The 25,014-nt window shown below is 41.2% G+C and overlaps 1 protein-coding gene across 1 annotated transcript in view; it reads right to left on the bottom strand.

The window, feature by feature from the left end:
- Window positions 1-25,014, bottom strand: part of LOC108414432 (WD repeat-containing protein 70) — a 73,646-nt gene that overhangs the window by 44,181 nt on the left and 4,451 nt on the right. Inside the window, exons 5-9 of the mRNA XM_037546917.1 lie at window positions 22,615-22,816; window positions 17,976-18,035; window positions 15,081-15,214; window positions 12,489-12,642; window positions 5,632-5,708 (exon numbers count right to left, since the gene is read on the bottom strand). Coding sequence (XP_037402814.1) covers window positions 5,632-5,708; window positions 12,489-12,642; window positions 15,081-15,214; window positions 17,976-18,035; window positions 22,615-22,816 — 627 coding nt within the window. The remainder of the gene's footprint in view (window positions 1-5,631; window positions 5,709-12,488; window positions 12,643-15,080; window positions 15,215-17,975; window positions 18,036-22,614; window positions 22,817-25,014) is intronic.

The following is a 25,014-nucleotide window of genomic DNA, read 5'->3' as shown; positions in this document are numbered from 1 at the left end:
AACGTCTCTTTTATGGCATTGGGACCTTTTTGGCATGTTTATTTTATGAGTGTATAAGGCAAGTGCACCTCATAAAGTGGCCAGTAAAGTACAAGGAAGGTGTGGCTAATAAAGTGGAGAGTGAGTGTAGAAGTCCCACCTCCTGTGGTTATGGTTTCAACATCTGACAAGCTTTCGAGCTGGGCATGTCAACTACGGTGGTCTCAATGGTAACAACAGATGATTTACTTTGTGAGATTCTTAGTCATTTTTGGAGCAAAACATTCAAAATTCTCCAGCACGCATTTCAAGACAAATTTAACACTGTGATCGCACAGCAGCCAAATAGGACTGTGAATAAAGCCTACAGTTCACAGGTATTTTGGGCTTATATCGATGGATAATCCATGAGACTAAAACCAACAGAGAGATTCTTTTCCAGCAAGTCAGGCCGGTTTAATCCAGATCCTGCAAATTTCCTCATGTAAACTGTTTAGAAAATGGGTAAAATTTCACTTCTCCAAAGTCTTGGGATATCAGGTATCTTGTTCACAGCACTCCACAAAAACACTACGGAAAATACAGTGGTGCTTGAAAGTTTGTAAACCCTTTTGAATTTTTCAAAAATATTTCTGCATAAATTTGACATAAAACATGATCATAAGTCCTAATCGTAGATAAAAAGAACCAAATTAAACAAATAAGACAACAATATTGAAATATAGACTTGCACATCAGCTTGGTGGAATTTTTGGAATTTCCTTCAAAAACCAGCAACTCTTATGTTGGTGGGTTTCCTCCCATTAACTGTTTGCATTAGGTCCTTCCACAACATAACTATACTAAGGTCAGGACTTTCACTTGGCCATCCCAATATGTTATCTTTATTCTTCTTTAACCATTCCTTGGCAGAAAGATTTGTGTGCTCAGGGTAGTTGTCTTGATGCATGACATTTTCTTGAGCTCTCAGACAGATGCCCTGCTGTTTTCCTTTAGAATCTGCTGGTATAATTCAGAGTTCATTGTTCCATCAATGATGGCAAGCCATCCTGGCTCAGATGCAGCAAAACAGGCCAAAACCATGACAAACCATGATACTACCACCACCATGTTTCACAGGTGGGATAAGTTTCTTGCTGAATGCAGTGTTTACCTTTCTCCAAACAATAATGCTTCTCTTTTAAACCATAAAGATCCATTTTGATCTTATCCATCCATAAAACACTGTTCCAATAGCCTTCTGGCTTGTCCATGAACAACCATTGTTGTTCAGTGTTCTACTGATGGTGGACATGAACATGTCACTGTGAGACAGGCCTTTAATTGCTTAGAAGTTACTCTTGGTTCCTTTGTGTCCTTGTGGACTATTACATGCCTTGCGCTTGGTATGATCTTTGTTGGGTGACCACTCCTGGAGAGCATAATGATGGTCTTAAATTTCCTCTATTTGTAAACAATCTGTCTATGAATTGTTGGAGTCCCAACTCTTTAGAGATGGTTTTGTAACCTTTTCCAGTCTGATGAGCATCAGCAACTCTTTCTCCTTTGTTCGTGCCATGATACACTTCCACAACTATGTGTTGTGAAGATGAGACTGTGATAGATCCCTGTTCTTTAAATAAAACAGGGTGGTCACTCACACATGAATGCCATCCCACTGATTAAAAACACATGACTCTAATTTCACCTTCAATTTATCTGCTAATCCTAAGGTTTCAGATACTTTTGCCACACACAGATATGTGAAGTTGGATAATTTTCCTTATTAAAAAGTGACCAGGTCTAATATTTTCATCTCATTTGTTTAATCTGGTTCTCTTTATCTACTTTTAGAACTTGTGTGAAAATCTGATGAATTTTTAGGTCAGATTTATGCAGAAATATAGAAAATTCAAAAGGGTTTAGAAACTTTCAAGCACCACTTTATCTGAAAGTAAGAAGTGCCCAGGCCTTGTTATTGGTGCTAATTTAGGACTGGACAATCATTTAAGGGAGAAGTTTAGCAAAAAGACAGTTCCAGAGCTGTGAAGTCTTCTCTACTCTCCTCACTGCACTGACTTCTGTTGAACACTCATACGCAGGGGGACCAGTGACGTGAGCGTGCAGGTTGTTAGGCTGCAATTTTCAATAATTAAACTTGACAATTAAGCCATGTCTGCGAACCAAGTGTTTTTTTTTTCCATTGATGATACAACAAAACAATCAAGAGGCCATTTTGCCCTGCAATCTGTCAGAATGACCACTTTTATGGACATAACAGAGCTTATGTACAGCAAACTGATAATAAAAATTCATACAGATTTTAAAAAAAAATTTTTTAAGGAACACCATCAATGTTTTACGGCTAACTGTCGCAGCTCTTGCATGCTGGCACAACTGACCTTTGGGCCAGCGGTTGGGATCAACATGCAGCTGTTCAGAGTCCCCTGAGCCCTGCACTGCTGCCCCCATTAGTGAATCAGAGGGACCGCCTCACTCATACATTTTCATTTGGCTGTCGGCTTAATCTACAATGACTGGGACATTATCACACTTCTTAGCCAGCTCCTTCTCACCTCTGACCCTCAGCTGATCAGACTGAAGTGTTGTGCCTCACATGAGCCAAGCAGTGGAGTTAGCCTCCAACTCCCCTGTCCCATGTTAACACCCACCATGATCATTATACTCTCTGTGAGACCCTCTTAGGCTGGAAGTGTGATTGAGAGAGACAGAGGCAAGAAATAAAAAAAGGGAAAACATAGGCGAAACACAAGGGAGCCAGGCCACACGAGTTGATCGCAGATCACCCCCCGTCACTGTGCAGCCCCCTCTCCCAGTCTCTGGAGTCCACGGTGCTGAAATGAGGTCCGGCCAGGGACAGCGCACATCTGCAGCTGCTCTGGCCCGAAATTGCTCCCTGTTCCCTCCTCTCCAACAGCCGGCAACACCCATGGTAACGTGCCATGGGATGATTTCCAGAAAGTAAATTAAACCGGAATAAAGCAGCCCCGTATGTGTAACTGCAGGCCACACTGTAAACACTCGACAGCGCTGTTTTCTGGTGGACGTTTTCAATAAGGATGACAGCGCCTGGTTTCCTCACTGTGGCCTGTACAGACCATTATAGTAATCACGGGGTGTGCGCTTACACACATGCATGCAGCCTCAACTCATGATTACATTAGCAGAGTTAGCTTTTCAATACGTTTTATATATTTGTTTAAAGCGTTTTTTAAACCTCCAGTGAAATTTGCAGCAGCATTTTGAAAGACATAAGATTCTCTCTTCAGGCTATCGGGAATTTTTGTATCACCAGCCCTCTGCAAACCTGCTTGTTGACGACTACATCGTTTTTTTTTTCTTCACTACCTGAAAATGACATTAAAATGAATGAATTCAGACATACAAGCTGATGCATCCTGCTGAGTATTTTTCTTTCATTTTTCTTTCTTTTGTTTTCATTGCAAACCAGTCAGTTGTAAAATCACAAACATCTGTTAGCAGTGTTTAATGCAGAATCCTCACAATTTGCTTTGTAACCGACCTTGCTAACATTAGCAGCACAATGTAAATTTCCCTTAATATCATGTTTGGATTCCTCCTTTTACATTAGTGCCATGTATCTTTATATTTTATGATTTATTTTAAATAAATTCTGACGCTTATAACAGGCGTCCTGGCAACATACTGTGTGTGTGTGTTGACTTCTTCAGTAAAGACTTAAAAGGGGCTGCAACAAATATTGATAAAACACAATAGATATGGTAAGTAAAACTTTCAAATGACCGACAGGTTTATCACTTTTATAAACCCGGGAATTTCTGTGGGGAAACAACTGCTTATTGAGCCAATCACTAGTTTCTCAACAGTAGCACGCAGCTGCAGCTCTGCACATAGACCAACACAAAGCGGACTCCTTGTGATTTGGCAGAGTTTGCAGCCTCTCGCAGTTCCAGATGATAGATTTAACTTCAGATGCAATCTAAATAAGTTTTCCACATTTCTGGATTGCAAAGAGGCTCTAAGCTGTATTTAATACTGAGAATAAATGAGAGTCCTCTGGTTAGCTAGCTGTCCAAAGCAGTAAACACAATTATTCCAATTAGAGATAATATTCACTATAGTTCTAGACCAGCATAAAGAATATTACTGAAGACTATTCGCTGAGCTGGTTAGCCTAACTCTAATAAAGAGGGTACCCAGTCCATTCAGCTTTTAGAGAGCCTGTTAACAGCGTCCAAAACAATCCCAATTATGTTAAAATAAGCTTTTGGGGACATTGGCCTATATTATCCAAAAATATCATCATGGATGTCATATGGTCCCGGCAGATGATGTACGTTACATAGAGCGAATAGATAAGAGTCCATTGTAAGTGAAAATAGGGACGGGAGAAGTGAAATGTTGATGATAATCAAGGGATTTACACAGAATACATATTATGGCCTTAAAATGATTCTTATTAGCATCAAACACTCGCCAGCCACTTTATTAGGTACACCTTGCTAGTAAAAAGGTTGGACCCCCTTTTGCCTTCAGAACTGCCTTAATTCTTCATGGCAGACTTTCAACAAAGTGTTGGAAACGTTCCTCAGAGATTTTGGTTGGTAATTTGAGCTGCTGTTGCGTTTCTATCATCTCGAACCAGTCTGCCCATTCTCCTCTGAGCTCTCACAACAATAAGGCATTTTTCTCCACACAACTGCCGCTCACTGGATATGTTCTCTTTTTTGGACCGCTCTCTGTAAACATTAGAGATGGTTGTGTGTGAAAATCCCAGCAGATCAGCAGTTTCTGAAATACTCAGACCAGCCCGCCTGGCACCAACAGCCACGCCACGTTCAAAGTCATTAAATCCCCTCTCTTCCCCGTTCTGATGCTCTGTCTGCACTTCAGCAAGTTGTCTTGACCACCTCTACATGCCTAAATGCATTGAGTTGCAGCCAAGTGATTAGCTGATTAGCTATTTGTGTTAACAAGCAACTGAACAGTGAACAACTGAGCCAGTGAGTGTATATCATTCATATTTATTTATTGTAAGTATTTGTTTTTTGGCTATTCCAGAATCCACCATCCTTTTAAGTTTCCACATATGGAAAAAATGTAAGAGCCATTCCAGTATAGCAATTTATGGTATTGTTGAACGGATTGTGCTACTGTGATATAAGTAATAGGTGGATATATCAGCTAAAATAAACATGACATGGTAAAAGTGTTTAAAAAGATAGGGTAAAAGCTTTGGTAAAAGACACAGCAACAGCAAGTTTGGATCATTAAAAACAACCCTCGCGGGAGACACAGAGATCCTGAAGATTATCTGGGATTATCCACTAAACCACAAGAACAAATGGTGTTTTGAAACGAGTAGCCTCGCAAGGTATTAGGTAGGACACTCTAGAATCTGCCATGATAGATTCTGAACAAACTTATTTCTGGGAAGGCAAAAAACCAAGAAAAGTTCAACTGTACTCAAGGTCTGCATTAAGCCAAGTGACCATGGTTATATAACTCAAGCACAAAGAGTCAAAGAAACCACTGTGGAAGGCACAGCTGACCTTTACTGCCTCAAACTGCTGTGTGCACTGGAATTCTATATTGAGCCGGAGGGCTCCTGCTCCTGAAGGGGCCTACCTCTGTACTCAAATTTCTGCTCATCTTTTAAGGATTACTCACCCATCGTTGGAACAGGTGAGGAACTCTTCTTTGATCTTGGGGTGCCAACAGCCGCTGTTCAGCATGGCCGTGTGGCCCTGTGGAGCAACACAAGACAAACAGCTTGACATCAACTGTCTCTCCGGGCCTCAAACACAGAGTGTGAATAGAAGGAATGTTGAAAAACCCACAGGGCACATTTAAGTACTGTTAATTTACAGTCAACTAAATAAGATGCAATGACGGTTTGTCAGTACAGCACAAGGTTCTAGGGTAAGCTTTTGGCCAAGGAAATGAAATTAACAGGAAAATACAAGAAAAATAAGAGTGCAAACTTAATATGAACTTTTCCCTGTCCTTCCTATGAATCAGAAAGGATGCTCATTCAGCAATCAGGTTTTCCCCTGCATTGCCCATTATCTGAAATCAACATTTGAAAGCATTTTCCATCATTCAGTATTTATTCTCTTCTTTTCTTGCAGTTTCTTTCGTTTCATAGGTGTTCCTATAGTTTATCTAGTCAACGGAAAGTATGTATTTTGCACCCACGGATCTTATTATTTTGACCTGTCGGTTTGCCTGCTGGAGAGTCTTGACTGCTTCACATTTACTGAAATAGTGTTTTATATGATAATGCAATTTTTGTTAAAGAGAATCTAGACTAAGGCCCGATCTATTGAATGTTCACACGTAGGGTTAGGGCTCCCAACTTCTGTCGTGATAGATGGGTAGTGCGAAGTGTTTGGGCTACATGGTCTTCCAAACAGAGGTTTTTCTGAGGCTCACTCCAAAATAAAGAAAGCGCAAGCGGCCAAATAAACCCACAAATGTGAGGATTTTCTGCGTTAAAAAATTACGATAACCAGTGTATCGTAGTTTAATGTCATTTCAATGTGTTCAGTTATGGTCCTTTTCTTCATAACCATGCACCATTTAAGGTGGAACGGAAAAATTCGAACAAGAAGCTAGTGAGTAGCCGACTTCATCTTCATATTACTGAGTAATTATGGTTTCTTTGAAGGCATATGATTCCCTAAATTTAACTAAGCAAGGCTGCTGAACTTTACCCCACTGCAGACTGGCGGGGTCGCCTACAGAGCACCACTAGTAGCCTGTTAATGATGTTTGTTTTTATTTGAGGGTCCCGTTTCATAGGGGAAGATTTCAACCAATACCCCTTGTAGCTCAGAGCCATGGGTCAATGAGACACTTGAAAACAAGGGTTTAGGGGTGAAAATAAGAAATGGGACTGGGCCGAAGACTTCCTAAAAATGAAAAAAAGAGAGCACCAAAACTTGTCTACTTAACGAAGAGCCAATTAGGAGTCAGTTCTTATTGGTGAGCTAAGCCAATTGATCCGACTCACTGAAAAGAGATGGAAATCCATCACTAGCTGTGCAATTTTTACAGCACACTTACGAACTTTACAAAATTCTTGTTTCATTAGTTTGAACTTTTACATCTGACCAAATGAAACACTCCATTTGGAAGCTTTCTCTGTTGTTTAGGAGGTATTTTTAGGTGCTACTAGTTTTGTTTCACATTTGTTTTAGTGTCCTGTTTAAATGCAAGCAAGTGAAATTGACAGACAGCTTGAATTTGGCCAAGACTGCTGGGCAGTGAAGGTGAGATGTACATTTACTGCTGTGAGATAGCAGCAAAGGTAAAAGATTTATAGTAAACCAGCAACTTTTAACCGTTTGAGATTTGACAGCCAGTCTGGTTGGTTATTTAGCAGGTTAGGTAGGCTTATTGCGACTAATTTACTCTTAAAGCCCTGCGAATATAGCAGCATTCATGGGATTGGCATGCATAATGGAGTATTAAGCTATTCAGAGGCCAAGTCTGTTCTCGCAGAAGTGCTCCTAAATCGAAAATGTGGTTCGTTTTTTTTATTGATTTATTTTTTCAAGGAGCAAACGTGAGCATCTGTATCAGACACTCACTCGTTCCATACCGTTTTCCTAAAAAGAAACAAAACTGTCTGAAACAAAAACTCCTCAGGAGCCCAACCACCCACAAATGTTTCAAGCTGTGTGATCACTCACTATCAGCCTCAAGTGGTTTCCTCTGTTCAAACAGTATAGTAAAATTAGCCATAACAAATAACAACTTCAAGCGAGGTTTGCTTTGAGTGAAGCTCCTCGTGCCCAAAAACAGAACACTGGAGCGCTGCAATCACGGTGGAGTGGAGAGAATTTACTGCAAGTGCCCCATCCAGCCAATTAACCTGTACATACATACACGTAACCTCAAAGCCAATTTGACCCATTTTGGAGTAGCAAAGCAGATCAAACGAGCGGGAGCTGGTTCTCTCTTTACTGTTCTGAACCGAGTTCTCAAAGCTGTGGGCTAATCACATCTCTAATGGCATGACAAAGTTAATTCCTCCCATACGGAAAAAAAAGAATAAAAAATAAACAATGGTGGTCAAAGTGCCAGAGATTCAGGTGAATAGGAGGAAGTGTTCTTGCTATGCATGTACGACCCACTCTTTCAACAGTACAAGACAGCTAATTGGCAATGACTAAGTAGAAGCAGACAGACACTGGGATATATTTACACGCACGCAGGAAAACATGCCGAGCGCCCCACAAGGAGAAACAGCTAAATTACAAACAGGAGCAGGGAGACGTGTCACTCTAGATTCTAGAAAAGCCCTGTGTGTGTGTGTGTGTGTAAGGGAGAACGTCTGTGAATGGCATGCGGATACAGCACATTAGCATGGGTCACCTTCAGTGGGCCACCGCTCAGCTTCACTCCACAGAAAACTGCCTGCAAATTGGAGGCCAATGGAGCTGCACAGCGTTCTCACAAGGGAACTAAAAAAAGAGGCACACCCATTCGCCCGGGTGTGTGCGTGTGTGCTGTGCGACTAACTGTGTGGGGCGCAGGGAAACGGAGAGACGACCAGGTGCAGTATTTAGTGACCCTTCCACTCACTGATGCAAGAATCTGAACCACACTTCATTAGGACTTCAACAAACACAGGCTCCAGATGCAGCAAACAAATGGCAGGACGCACCCATAAACTAACCAGGTCACTGCTCGCTACTTCTGAACTAACTTCTTGGAACTTTTCTGTCTAGGACAAACTCTGGAGAAAAGAGCATTTCTTCCAAATCCACAAAAACAGAGCAAACTACACAGCTCACTCACAGCCATGGGAAAAACAGTATTTAGTATTTTAAAACCTTATTACACCTTAAAGGGGAATGCCAACTTCCTGTGTATTTCAGAATAATTATATCATTTAAGTTCCTGTCGAAATGCAAATGTCAAACGTACATTTTGATTTAATAGCAAAGATATGCTGCGGATTAAGCATTTATGATTGTTATTTTCAGGAAATATTTGTAAAGTAACACAATTCAATAGTACTCCCAACATTCCAAGCTGCTGGCTGCTCACAACTGTGTGAGTGTGTCAGAACACACATCACCACCAACACTGGAGATGACACATGCAGCAGGCTGGATCAGTGGGATTCAGCCCCACACATCTGAGCCCCCCTGCGGGAAAATAAATGACTTCGCTCTTCTCGGCTGCTCCCTGGACGGTGAGTAAAAAGTACAAAACGGAGAACAAGCAGTTAATGTTCGAGAACTCTGGCTTTCATCTTATGACGGGTAGATCACAGGCATGTCAGGTCTGTTATTTGGATGCTCAGCACTAATGTTTTATCCATAACCTATAGCTTGCTGGCCAACTGGCCACAAGCTTCCATTACGAGTCAGTACAGTCATACGTAGAGACATGGTGGAGACGTCTTTTATGTGCCTTATTGTGTGCCATACCTGTAAAGTTATACAAGCCCAATTCCAATGAAAAACAGAATACGATGATTTGCAAATCCTTTTCAACCTATATTCAATTGAATACACTACAAAGACAAGATATTTAATGTTCAAATGGATAAACTTTGTTTTTTGCAAATATTCACTCACTTTGAATTTGATGCCTGCAACATGTTCCAAAGAAGTTGGGACAGGGGCGTGTTTACCACTGTGTTACATCACCTTTCCTTTTAACACCACTCAATAAGCGCTTGGGAACTGAGGACACTAATTGCTGAAGCTTTGTAGGTGGAATTCTTTCCTATTTTTGCTTGATGTACAACTTCAGTTGGTCAACAGTCCGGGGTCTCCGTTGTCGTATTTTACGCTTCATAAAGTGCCACACATTTTTAATGGGAGACAGGTCTGGACTGCAGGCAGGCCAGTCTAGTACCCGCACTCTTTTACTACGAAGCCACGTTGTTGTAACACGTGCAGAACGTGGCTTGGCATCGTCTTGCTGAAATAAGCAGGACGTCCCTGAAAAAGACGTTGCTTGGATGGCAGCAGATGTTGCTCCAAAACTTGTATGTACCTTTCAGTATTAATGGTGCCTTCACAGATGTGCAAGTTACCTGTGCCATGGGCACTAACACACCCCCACACCATCAGAGATGCTGGCTTTTGAACTCTGCATGAATAACAATGTGGACAGTCCTTTTCCTCTTTGGCCCGGAGGACACGACGTCCATGATTTCCAAAACCAATTTGAAATGTGGACTCGTCAGACCACAGGACACTTTTCTTCTTTGCGTCAGTCCATCTCAGATGAGCTCGGGCCCAGAGAAGCCGGCGGCGTTTCTGGGTGGTGTTGATATGTGGCTTTCGCTTTGCATGGCAGAGTTTTAACTTGCACTTGTAGATGGAGCGACGAACTGTGTTCACTGACAGTGGTTTTCTGAAGTGTTCCTGAGCCCATGTGGGAATATCCCTTACAGAATGATGTCGGTTTTTAATGCAGTGCCGCCTGAGGGATCGAAGGTCACGGGCATTCAGTGTTGATTTTCTGCTTTGTCGCTTACTTGCAGAGATTTCTCCAGATTCTCTGAATCTTTTGATGATTTTATGGACTGTAGATGATGAAATCCCTAAATTCCTTGCAATTGCACGTTGAGAAACGTTGTTCTTAAACTGTTGGACTTGGATTTGCTCACACAGTTGTTCACAAAGTGGTGAACCTCGCGCCATCCTTGCTTGTGAACGACTGAGCCTTTCATGGATGTTCCCTTTATACCCAATCATGACACTCACCTGTTTCCAGTTAACCTGTTCACCTGTGGAATGTTCGAAACAGGTGTTTTTTGAGCATTCCTCAACTTTCCCAGTCTTTTGTTGCCCCTCTCCCAACTTCTTTGGAATGTGTTACAGGCATCACATTCAAAATGAGTGAATATTTGCAAAAAACAATGAAGTTTATCCGTTTGAACATTAAATATCTTGTGTTTGTAGTGTATTCAATTGAATATAGGTTGAATAGGATTTGCAAATCATTGTATTGTGAGCAGAGGGAGGCCAGTCACTTTATGTGAGGGAAGGGTATGGTAGTAGCCGACATTCCATATTGATGACTGTCATTGGTACTTTGACAAATCTGATGTCACCTGCGCCACATTTAGTCTTACCCAACACAAATCGAACTAAAGAAAATGTAGTGAAAGGTCATTTAAACAGTCTCTCAACAGACCAACAGCACTCTGTCTTTGCCAGTTAAATGTAAAAACAGTACAAGACTACAGAAAATAGAAGAAAATCATGAAAATTAGTTGATGGGCTTTAAGACTGACCTTAACTCATTCAGGTAGGTGGACGTAAAATTTGCGATTCAGGCACAGGATATCTGAGGAGATTAACAGTCCTCATCCATCAAATTTGCATAGAATGAAATCTGACCATAAAGTGAGCGTGCAACTTTCATCAGTTTTATTTCTCATCAATTTCATCTTTGGTGCATTAATATGATCAAACTCATATGTGTGTGTAAATTTGAGCATAATGCTTTAATAACCTGAATAAAATTGTAGACTTGCAGTTAACTAACCAAAATTCTTTTCAATACCATCCATAATGCCAACAATAAGAATAAAAATAGAAAAAAAAGAATAAAAATAAAAAATAACAGTAAAACTAATCATTTGTGCACCACAATTCCAGGCATTATTTTGCATGCACATTTGTATAAACCAGAGGTCACTAACACACGGACCGTGGTATGAGTCTGGACGCAGAAGCTGTCCAATGTGGACCTGAGCCCATAACCGATAAACTATTGAGAATTATTTAATATCAGCAGGGTGGTCCCATTTTAATTGGTGTAACTTTTCTAGCATTTACGGTACGGCTTAAGCAGCCCGGGAAACTCACAGACCAATCACGCATTGTAAAAACCACATGTGATGCTACTCAGCCAATCAGATCTGTGCATTATGTTGAGCACTGAGACTTGAGTGAGAGGCACACAAACAGGGGAGGGACAAGGCAAGAAATAGAAGTCGGAGACGAAAGTGAGCCAGATTATTTTGCAGCTTGAAGTAGGAGCCGATGGTGCAAATAAACATGAGTGAAAATAAACACGACCTCTTGCAAAGGAAAACAGTTTTGCTCGCTGACAATAGCATTTTGCTAGCTAGCTTGTTTCACAAGTGTTACCGATTATCCTCCAGATGTTAAAGGAACTAAAGAAAGGTGGATTTTCGATGGGGAGTGTCATCGTTAGCAGCAGATTTTGTTGTAGTACAGGACCAAAAGTTCAACAAGTGGTCTCCAGGTGTGTACACTGGTTATTAGATCAAATCTGACCCCATGAGACTAACAAAACCAATGCTCCACCAATATCAACCCACCCTAAAATGGGTCAAATATCAGTTCTGATACCGTAAAGGTTTGCTTAATAACGTGGAATTGCTGGTGAAGCAAAACTCATTCAGTGCAAGGACTGTGCAGATGACTGAAATATGGGTTAGGGTGGTGTGTAGACTTAATATCTCCTTTCAGCTTTGTTCTAAGGTCTTCTGTAGAGAAACAACATAAGTTAAGTCACGGTACCTTGGTATTGGCCATGTCCACAATATACTGGTCCCCTTTGACGCATTCCAGAACCTGAAAGCCATCTCGATCGAGGACTTTGGCTTGGGAATTTCCTGCCACCACCAGAATCACATCACCAGTGATGCTGTACTGCAAGGATCTGATTTGGTGACTGAAAGAAAAGAATTCAGAAAAGCGTTACAAATTATAATAATATGTTAATATGTTGGTATAAGCCCGCGACCCTGCGGGAGAAGCGGCTTAGAAAATGGATGGATGGATGGATGGATGGATGGATGGATGGATGGATGGATGTTGGTATAAATCCCACAATGAAACAAGAAATAAGGTTTTCATTGTTTCAAATTTAAGACTTTACAATTGACAAAATAAAAGGGGAGAGCCATCACCCTGTCTTCAAAACTACTGCAGCCCAGTTGAGGTTGCTGACCACTAGCATGATTGTAGCTATAAACGCAAATGGAACGTTTTAGAAACTTCACTTGCCTATCCTTATACAACTTTTAATTAGTGACAAGAAAATGACCAAAAGCATCTTGAATCAATACCCAATATGCCATCTCTAGTAAAAAAGTACATAATGAAGAAAAGGCTAAATGCTCTGAGTAGCCAACGCATCCTGTTAACCCACATATCTAGTACGTTTTGTACCGAAAACAGCCATGTGCAATGTGTATAGGAAACTGTGAGAGATTTCATGTCTCTACCTCCACGGTCAAAGACATCTGCCTGTTGTGCAAGACTTCCAATCCTTCAGCTTGTTATATAACAGCTTTTAATCTTGAAAAGTCACATGGATGAGACGCCAAATAAAACAACATTTACGGTAGTCATAGTGATTTCAAACACAACAATACGCAAAAGTGGTAGCCTTTGTCGGATGTTTGGTCCGTTTAGTTTGTTCAGAAAAAAAAAAAGCAGGTCATTCCCCATGCGGAGACTCCACACGGCGTTGAGATCACAAGATAAAGAGAAGAAAAATAATAACAAAGCTAAGCCTGAGTGCGGTGTTTTTGGAGTAAACCAGATAGCATAATAGCAAACAAAAGAAAATTGTTTGAGTGCACTGACAAAGAGAGAAAAAGTTGAAAAGCTATGATTTAAAACCACAAGGTTATTTCTCATTTTCTCTCCTTTGTATGGGCAGCGCTGCACGTATCCCTCAGGGATCCAATCATAGTAATCAGACATACGTAACACTCACTCTGGGTTGAGTCAACATAAAAACATTTAGGGGCAGCTATTCCCGAGGAAGGCCATGCACATTTGACTTAGTCATGCTGAAAATGCAAGGGAATTAGTATTGGACGCATCTCATGGACAGGAGTGTTACCCAGCGTGGGTCACTGCCTTTATGGTCTCCACATGGGCAATGTTGTCTTTGGCTGTGACGCGAGGAGTTTACTGGGGGGGGGGACAGCGCAGTTCAGCTGATGAGCTGGTTAATGTGCCGTGGCGTGGCGCTGATCGTATGCAGGAAAGCCTGCTCCAGCTCAGCCAATTGGCTTCCAATATCTCGAAAAACAGAGTTTTCTAAAAACTCACTCGGGTGGGTTTTCTAAATGTTCTTACATCTAGTATTTGAAGTTTACTTCTTTATATTAGATAGAACTCTTTGGTAACGCTGGAGGTGAACTATGGTCAACAAAAACAGAACTCTGGCAATAAATGAGCTCATCATGTTTCGTGAAAGAAAGGCTGCGTGTTTGATCCAAAGAACACCATACTCACGGTGAAATATGAAGGCGCAAGCATCGTAATCTGGTGCTGCTTCCCAGCATGCCACAGAACAAAACTTGATCTACCGGGACATATTCAAAGAGAACTGAACCCCTCAGCCAAAAAAGGGAGAAGACTGATCATCCTCAAAAGAAATCAGTAACACTAAGATATACAACTGGCTCACAACACTGATTTATCAGTCTACTCAGGCTTTAGCTTGAACTTTTTTAAAGGGACGTTTGTTAAGTTCATCTTCAGAGAGCTTTCTACATGCCGTGTGCTTATACTGGAATAGTTAATAAATAAACATGATTTTTTTTTTATTTAGTGAGAAAGTCTTCCCCTAACATGTAAATATTATTCTGAACAGTCTTTTGAAAACATACACATTCCAAACACTTACATTCCTTTAGATCCCAATCCTGCTCAATCACCTTAAAGTAAGGCTTCTAAAGTAATTTCAATTAGACTTGCTCATGTAGTTTCTGACACACTGCTCTCTATAAAAGTGCACAAAAACACAGAAAACATACTTAAAGATGGCTGCTACTACTATTTAAGCTGTGCGACATCCTTTTTAGATACCAATTTCATGTACTTGTCGATCTACTTCTTAAAAAAGAAAAAGAAACAACATCTAGAGATATCAAGACACGAGGCCTTCAACTGGCTCGGCATCTGGGTGCAGTTAGTTGGCCGGGCTGATCCAACATGAGAGGGAGGCCCCATTCCAGAGGGATGAGATCTAAAGTACAGCGACGCACATGGGGTCATGCAAGGCCCATGGGATGAAGAGAGTGAGCCTAACGTAGAGGGAGACGACCAGTGCTGCTGACAGGGATGTTGTGGATCACTGCCCATTCTCACCATTCGCAGGGCTGCAGGGACCTGAAGGCCTGCAGTGCGGCGTCCATCCCAGCAAAGTCCCAGAACTTGACGTCGTAGTCATAGCCCCCCGTGACCAGCCGAGCACCAGAGGGATCCAGGCCGAGCGCCGAGACCTGTGGAACACCAGGCAGAAAAATGGCAAATCACAGGTTAAAATAAGCGATACACGTTTAATTGATTTCTCATGAACACATTTACTGATTCAGTGGGAAACGTGCTAATCAGTGACAGCAAACAAACACACAGTAGCCAAGATATTTTCATAAGTTTGCCAAGATTACTTAAGACTTGCTGTTACACATTAAGCTGAGAATACGCTACATGACAGATTTCGAAAAGGAAGAGCACCACACACACACACTACTATTCATACATACATACACACACACACACACACACACACACACACATCACGTCGGAACAGATCAAGCACTCAAAACAATAAGGCACAAAAACGGTGCTGCAGACAAAACAAGCTTTGGCTCCAAAGCTAAACTGGACCTGTTTGTGCCTTTATGCACATAACAAGTTATTTCCAAAAAAGTTGGGACAGTAAGTAAAAACCAAATAAAAACAGAAGATTTGTAAACTATCAATTACAACAGCACAAAGAAAACATAATATTTTACATTACCAATTGAACTGATTTTTGTAAATGTATGCTAATTCCAAATTTGGAATGCCTGGAACACATTCAAAAAATGTTGGGACAGGGTAACGTAAGATTGGGAAGTTTGCAGAACAAACCACACAAACACCTGTTCTCAAACGTTCCACAGGTAAAAAGGTGAAGAGGTAACAGGTGAAGCTATCGTGATTGGGTAGTTGGTTGTTTACGAGCGTTAATGAACCGAGGTTTGCCGCTTTGTGAAAAAAATGTGTGAGCAAATAGTCCTGCCTCGTCTGGACTTCCAGGGCTATAGCCCTGAATATTTTTAACCAGTTCCAAACCATTACACGTTGCACCTCAGTCCATGTGCACATCCATCTTATCATTCAGGGGCACCTTTACCCACTACTCACATTCCAGAGCTATTATGACCACACCCAACTATAGCAGAGAGAGAGAGAGAGAGAGAGAGAGAGAGAGAAACCTGGGTTGGGGTACCAGACCTCTAAAATATTTATCGATTAGCCATATGGTGTGGTTCGTTTCAAGGACTCAACTGTTTGTCTGGTAGTAGACAGAGAGGAGACGTGTTGATGTGGAGAGAAAGGAATTCTGAAGAGGTCTTTAACAAAGGTATTATTGGGGAAACATCTCTGTTTTCAATCACAAGCAGGGTTTTCACTTGTCTTTTCTCTCGTTTTTTTTTTTATTTTGTTTACAAGGCTGAAGCGCATTTAAGATGGACTTACACAAAGTGAAAATGTAAGTTGTGGTCTGTAAGTCCACCTTTCAAACTGTTTCTGGAAATAAAGGATGCTGCGTTCTCTGGGCCAAAGAAGAAAAGGACTACTCCAATGATCCAACACAGAGATCATGGGCTGGAGGTTAGGGAACTGGCCCTGTGACCGGAAGGTTGCCGGTTCGATCCCCAGGGCCGACAGTCCATGACTGAGGTGTCCTTGAGCAAGACACCTAACCCCCAACTGCTCCCCGGGCACTGTGGATAGGGGTGCCCACCGCTCCGGGCAAGTGTGCTCACTGCCCCCTAGTGTGTGTGTGTTCACTAGTGTGGATGTGGTGTTTCACTTCACAGATGGGTTTAATGTGGAGGTGGAATTTCACCGGTTGTGGGATCAAAAAAGTATCACTTAACTTAACTTAAAAGCCAGTGTCTTTTATAGTATGGGGGGAGCGTTAATAAAAAACTAGCACCTTTGTGAAGGCACCATTAATGCTGAGGGATACATACGCCTTTTGGAGCAACGTATGCTGTCGTCTAGACAAGGTCTTTTTCAGGGACATCCCTGCTTGCTTCAGCAAGACAATACCAAGCCATATTCTGCACATATTACAAGTGTGGCTTCATAGTAAGAGAGTGCTGATGCCTGAGTGCAGTTCAGACCCGTCTTCCTCAGAAAACGTAGCGTATTATGAAGCGCAATACACAACATACATCACTACTGAGCAGCTGAAGCGTTCTGTCAAGGAAAAATAGGGGGAAAAAAACACTTTCACAGTTTCTGAAATGATTACTAAATAATATTAAAAGGAACGCTCATGTCCCAACCTTTTTGGAACATGTAAGAGGCATCAAATTCAGAATATGCACATATATAAAAAATATCATTAAGTTAATTAGCTGAAAAACGAAATATCTGCACTTTGTACTGTTTTCAATTGGATAGAGGTAAAAAAAAATGAGTTGCAAATGCAGATTCCAGTGATAACTGTAGAAATATTTTACTACCAACTGGCAGCTGGCTTGAAAGAGTGTCTCTTTGCTTGTGTTCCGCAAGCAGCTCTTCCATCCCTGCAGTCTGCTGCATACATGTCTCTTCACCTTTTTTCCTTTCTCTCCCTGGCTTCAGCCTTAATCACTCATAAAACTACATCAAAGACCAAAAGGTCAAGCATGTCTGAAAACCTCTGAAGGCCTCAGGTCACTCCAAAACTCTCCCACAATACAAGATCATCCTTGTTATCGATCGCTTCCAATCAAGATCTCAACCTGGAAAACTGGCAGCAATTCAGGGTTAAAGCTGGGCTGGAAGTCATGCACTGCAGGCCCAGCTTTAAGACTTTGTGAGGGTAAGGCCTTCTGGCTTTTACAGCTATTGTAAGAAAACTACTAGGCGAGTTCATAACCCACTTCTAAACAGCTCATTTCATTTACAGGCCAAACCAATAGGTGGCACAGAGAGGATAAGTCACAGACGTGACAAATAATTAAATAACACACACACAAAAAAGAAATAAGAACTCACCGTCTTGGTACCATGCTGAAGTGTGATCTCATGAGTGTCTGGAATCTTCTTTACGGGGTCCTGTAAACAGAAAACAAGAGACAGATGGAGAAAGTGAGTTAGAAATGAAAGAGAAGTATGTATTTTCAAATATGAGGGTATCCTCAGGCCAACACAACCCCAAGACAACACAAAGAAATGTGACGAACTCAGCCCCTCCACTTTACAGGTCCTGTTGTTCAAGACTCAAGTTTCAGCTTCACAACTGGCCCTGTGACCGGAAGGTTGCCGGTTCGATCCCCAGGGCCGACAGTCCATGACTGAGGTGTCCTTGAGCAAGACACCTAACCCCCAACTGCTCCCCGGGCGCCGTGGATAGGGCTGCCCACTGCTCCGGGCGAGTGTGCTCACTGCCCCCTAGTGTGTGTGTTCACTAGTGTGTATGTGGTGTTTCACTTCATGGATGGGTTAGATGCAGAGGTGGAATTTCCCCGGTTGTGGGATCAAAAAAGTATCACTTAGCTTTCACAAAACCTAAAAAAAAAAATGCAACCATGGTTAGCTGGTTATACAACGGAGGTTAACACCGTTCTCTGTTAACCCAGGTTCAGATGCTCAAACTGTGACTAATCCTCATGCATGTGCACATGAAACTCTGATATCTATGGCGAACAGCCAGTCAGGTGAAACACAAGGACTCCAGCAAATTGTTTTTTGCAAAGAAGGAGAAAGAAGTCATTCATAGAGAGTGAGTTATTGTTTTAGTGAACAGGGAAAAGCAAAACCGCCAGCGCTGCCAATGTGTTGGTGCTTCTGACAGTAATACCTGCTTTACATTCTTTATCACCCTGTACGATTTGGCTCCTTCACTGAAAAATGATATTTTTCACAAAATCTTAACAGAGGGGAAAAAATAAAAGACACGGAAAAGGACAGGGAGGGCTCCATCGCCGTTAGAAGGCTGTCCCTGATTGGTCAGCAACCCTGGCCCCATTGGTACAAGAGCTGTTTATGATCTAAAAGCAGGTTAGACTTGCAGCATACGTTACCACCCAGTAAAAAGTGATCCACCATCGTCAGACTGAACTAAGTTTAAAGTAAACATGAAGAGGAAGTCACACTGCATCAAGCTGCCGTTGCTAAGCAACCACTTTGACGAGTTTGCACGTCTTACTGTACTTCTTACCAAACTGTCATTACCGCTGAGGAAGCTTTTCAGTCGGCAGCTGTGAAAGAAGAACAGCTAAAACAACCTGGAATCAGCCAGAAATAAAGGAAGTACCATGTTCTTCCGTGATAACACACTCCCTCTCATGTTCTATTGCTTAATTATATTCCTCCGCCTGCTGGTGCACAGGGAGATAATCGTAATTCAGTAGATGTTTTAGAAGTGGGCAAAAGTCATACGTTGATAAAAATTGATGGCAAAACGATTCTGTCTCTTAAATGACGTATGAGAAATTATGACTGGTTACAGGAACTAAAAAAAGATGAATTTAGCCGGAGTTTTTTTCCACAGTAGCCAAAAACGCAATTCCTGCCTTTTTTAAAGTTCCTCAGTTGTTCAGCTCCTCAGGCGCTCTCACCTCTAATTGCTCACCAGAAGCTCAACACAGTTACAGATGGAAATCATTTTTGATTAGAATTTCACTTTAAAATTGAGAACCATTTGTGTTTGCACACTGTGAAATTAGTCTTCTGCATTTAACCCATCCGCGCAGTGAAACCCCCACATACGCTGACACTACTAAATGCATCCAGGTTGATCGGCGCTACCTTTCATTGGCAGACATGACTAACACTGTGCTCGTAATGCGACTGTGGGCTCTCAGTAATGCATTACAGCAAAACAAAGCGATTTGTGGCCGGCGCCGCCTTTCACAACACCTGATCTCTGGCACGTTTTGAACAGGGATCATGATTGAGTGCTTTCCTTGCTCTAGCACACGCACTTCAACACAGGAACGGATTGTTAATTAGCTGATTGGTTGGATCAGGTGTGCTACAGTAGGGAAAACAACAATGTATGTGGGCTGGGGCTCTCCAGCAACAGTTTAGTGCATGGGTGTCTGGTGCACCTGGTGTGACAGGAAGCATTTGGACCAGCAAAGTGATATCAGCGAGGCGGGCCCAGCCGCCATATATCACGCAGGCCCACTGCGGCCATCAGCCACGGCGGCCCTGGGAAATAAGGGCATCTGCTCACTGTCTGTCCGTGGCGTCAAAGCAGAGGAAACGTTCAGACCAGCTCAACATATCACACAAAGGAGTGCATTAGGGAGGGGTGAGAGAGAAAGAAAAGTAGAACACACTTATTGTGCATGTGTGTGGCAGCTTCTATAAACGAGCATATCTTCAAGTAATAATGGCAACAAGCCAACGCAAGGGTGAAATGTAAGTGTCAGTAAGATTTCTGGAGCACACTTATGTTTTCAGTTATAACGTGAGTATTACTGCTGTAATAACACAACACACTGCACAACAGTAAATCATAAACTCCCTGGTTGATCACTGCTTCGAAGATTATAAAGCAGAAGAGACAGAGTCAGAATTAGAAAGTAAAATTAAGAAAAAGTAAAGAATAAATCAAGTGAATATCATTCAATGCTCCATTTAAGCTCTGAGAAATGAAACCAGTGAAGCAGCTTAGATGAAAATGTGAAGCCAATACATAATGAAACTCTGCTGCCCCCTAGTGGAGTGAGAATGTAACAAAAATCTAAGCAGCATCCAAAGACAGATGGGAGTGCTGCATCTACAGAGTTAGTAAACAGAAAACATGGTATATGTGCATTATTATGCTGTTAGGAAACATTAGTACATGTATAACAAGTCAAGACTAACTATGTATGCTGTATTGGGTGCATTCTAGCATCAACAACTAACTTATCTATAAATGCAACAGATACATTTACACTATAGTTATTGGTCCCACTTTATATTGTCTCTAATAATAATGTAGTTATAACATATGCAACAATAATGTAACTACTAATGATTTGGTCACTGTTAGAGGGATTACAACTTAATTACACATGTATCACCTTCAGTTTTGTCTCATGTAATTACACAATTGCATCTTAATTGTTGTAACATCCTATTCGCTCATGTAGTTAGACAAAGGTAAGAACTAATGTAATTATATTTGTAATTAGACTGGAACAGCAGTTTTCCAGCAGGAATAGGACGCATGTAATAGCTTACACTAAGACATCACTTACACTGTATCTGCCAGCTTTCCTAACATTTAGCAGGCGTTTCTGTTGCTAGCGCTGTGACACTGTAACCAGTTTCAGCTTTAAACCAGTCTGTAATGTGACAGCACAGCAGACGTCCCCTTATCTTAACATGTGACTGCATTACCCTCCAAAGGAATGTCTACGCTATCACTCCATTACTACACAACACCTACATAACAACCATACGGGAAGTGCTCCACTTGTTTTAAAGTGCAACTTTAACACTGCACTACAGGAAAGTTCCTGTGTAGAAGATAAACTTGGGTAATTACACGAGGCAAAAATGAAGCTGATACACATGTGTAATTACATAGGCTGTACTTCTGTAATCAAATCTGTAACATTGACTAAATCATCAGTAGTTACAGTGCTTAATGATATTCATGTGTAACTACACAGTTACTAGAGACACTGAATACAAGTTATTTTATGACGCTACTGCTGTACAACTTCACAGATTTCAAATATTGTGGCACAAAGATTTCTTATTGACATCGAGAATAATGTTATAATAAAATTAACATCCAGAATGCCTCAAATGTCAAAAGTGGAGATCAAATCTCGCAGTAAAAAAAACAGCAAGAAATTACAATTTATAAATAACAATGTTATGTATCTATTAAAAACTTAGAATACTGATTCAAACCTTTAATATTTAATACAAGATTGATATACACTCTGCTGTCTAGCTTACAGTATTTCAATCTATGCTGTACAACTTCAAATGTCTTAAAATAATACCAGTTCTTCAAATGACAAGTGATTCTCATTTTTTTTTTTAACATTTCAGACACCAAAACTTTTCTTACAAAAATGGCCAAAAGTAGGACTTTCAGTTTTCAACCAAAAGAGAAAAAAGAATCTTAGCTGATGAAAGGTTTACAGCACCGCCCGGCCGCTGCGATCCTCCAATGAACGTCGCTTAGCTTTGCCAAACAGTCACACAAAGCAATCGAGACTGTTCTCATACTTGCTTCCCCAATGGTGGAACAAGCTACCTTCCGCTGTCAGAGCAGGGGCGTCCCTCGCTATGTTTAAGAAACTCCTGAAGACAGAGCTCTTCAGGGAGCACTTGCTCTAATCGCCTCTTGCAAATCTAGCCACTACCAACCTCATCTCCTTCTTGCCCTCCTTCCCTTCTCTACCCCGCTTTTACCCCTTGGCCTCCTTTAAGGCCTGACTGTGTTTGTTCTATGTACCTCATTATTTGTAAGTCGCTTTGGATAAAAGCGTCTGCTAAATTGTAATGTAATGTAATGTAATGTAATAATGTGGTATAAGTGAAAGCCAGTGGTCGACCTCACATGCACCTTACTAAAATTTCTGCACTGCAGTTTCAGAGTCTGCAAAGAAGAGCAAACTCACAAAGCACGCACGTTTAATTTCCCCAAGAGTGAAACCAAGTAGACTGCTATACATACATCATCATCCTCCACGGTATCATTATCATCATCATCAGTGTCGTCATCATCGGCTGTACTGCCAATGTATCCTGGTGGGAGTGGGGGTCCTACCAACTCATCATCATCATCATCAGCAGCAGCAGCAGCCTGGGCAGTGAGGCCTGGAGGGACTGGAGGGCCGATGATTTCTGAGTCACTGCTGTCATCACTGTCCTGCTGCCTGCGTAGAAGAACAATCACCATAAGAAGCAAAGACAATATAAAATTATTCATAGGACACACATTACGCAATACAAATTGTTTAAAATGGGACTCAGCAATTCAAGCGTATGTATACAATGTGTAACTAATAAAACATGACTTTTCACACATCCTGGATTTGCACGCCAGTCCACTGTTTTTGGGAAAATATCATTTCAAAATGATCCCTATATTTGGGGAGCAACATTCCAATGTCACCCTCCCTACGCCTCCTAGGAGATCTTTCAGAAGTAGAATCATCAGTCAAAGATACAGCTCCACTACTTCTAGCATTAACTACAGTAAAAATAACAATCCTGCTAAGTTGTAAAGACAAAAAAATATTCTGTAACAAAGTGGACTAATCACTAATCTACTAACAGAACACAGACGTCATGAACAAGCATCAACTGCAATCCACAACAAGAAAGATGCATTTCATCCTAACTTTTCAAACTTACTAAAACTACGTACCACGACACGAGTAGTAGTACCCAGACATCGAAAAACGTGTTTTTATTTTTTCTTTCCTTCCTTTACATATTTGAGTATGTGAATGTATGTATGTATGTATTTTATAACGACATTTTGTATAATGCAACACATTATCAGTGTATGGTGCTGTGCAGGAGCTTGGGATGCTGCGGGGTCATTGGCGGGTTTCCCCTCCAGACCTGTTTGTCTGCTATGCCCTACCGCCTTCCTGGACCTCCATTACCAACACCCCCCCCCCCCCCCCATACGTGTGTGTATACATATATCTTACCACTTTATTTACTTTGCATACTGCCTGTCTGTCATTATTATTTATTTTTTTGGTTTGTCTCACTTTGTTTGCCTTATGTACAGTCTGTCTGTTATGAGGTTTTTTTTCCTTTGTGGCTTGTCTTGTCATAACTTACCTGTCTGTTTTTTACACTAAAATTAATATTTAAAAAAAAAAAAAAAGACAAACAAAACTGAAATTTTAGGCAACTTTTAATTACCAAATAAATAACTGTGATTAGCAGCTGAACTGACTTTAAGATAATTCAACTATAAGCCTGTATTGAAGTACAAGTTTAAAGTGACCAAACTGGCCAACTTTCTTCCGAGCTGTCGATATTAAGCAGTCTCTAACTGATGACAGAAACAGCCCAAGCTTGAATAAACCGCCATTACTCACAGCAGGTGTCATAGCACCTGTCGGACATTAGAACTGTTGCTACCCTTGATGTGAATAAATGCATTTTCTGCTTTCGTTTATTTACATTATTTTTCCTCAGCCCTGGTGAGTGATGATGAAAATGCAACCACTTCACACAGTTTGCTTGTGAAAGCTAAAATCATTGTGGTCATCTTAATGAACTGCAGTTAGGCTGTGCTACCAAATAACACAAACTATGACTATGCTAACAAGGTTATGGATTAGATGGCTTTGCATTAAAGGTCAAAGGTACAGGTTTAGCAAACGCAGGTGAGCAGAAGAGCAGAGAATCATGGTTAGGGTTATGGTTGTGATGCAGCCATTTAAGATAAGACTTTAGATAAGTGTGAAAACCAGAGGGGTACAAAAAGTTTTACTTAGTCAGCTACGGGCACCTTTCTGAGTATTTCCAAATGATAACACTTCTACTCAAGCAAAGCTGTGAGAAAAGCAAATTACATTTGATCTAATTTTTGCTCATGCAAAAATGATGCTAATTTTTTTATGCTAATTTTTGCTAATTCCTCTTGGCTATAATTATATTCTGTTGGTTTGGCTCCTGCATGGCTTTCCAATTATGTTAGGGTAAAAGGATCCCTAAAAGGGAAGAATAGTATTTACATTAATATACTTAGAAAGCCGCTAAGAACTTGAGTTCCTATGCCGATTGCTCCACCGCAGTTCTAGAGGGAATTCAAGTTGTTTTTTGGAAAGACACTCAAGCCATTACTTAATTTAAGTCACAATACATTTACCACTATTACTGTAGTCAACACTCAGAGCCAGGGGTTTAATATAGTGGTAGGTATGGTGTAGTGGATAACACCTCTGCCTTCTATGCTGTAGACTGGGATTCAATCCCCACCTGGGTAAGTACCCTACACTATACTGAGAAGAGTCCTTGGGCAAGACTCCTAACACTGCCTTCACCTACCTGTGTAAAATCATCAAATTGTAAGTCGCTCTGGATAAGAGCGTCTGCCAAACGCCAT

Source organism: Pygocentrus nattereri, chromosome 18 (assembly GCF_015220715.1).
Source record: "Pygocentrus nattereri isolate fPygNat1 chromosome 18, fPygNat1.pri, whole genome shotgun sequence".
Lineage (NCBI taxonomy): Eukaryota > Metazoa > Chordata > Actinopteri > Characiformes > Serrasalmidae > Pygocentrus > Pygocentrus nattereri.
This window is presented reverse-complemented; position numbering and strand designations above follow the sequence as displayed.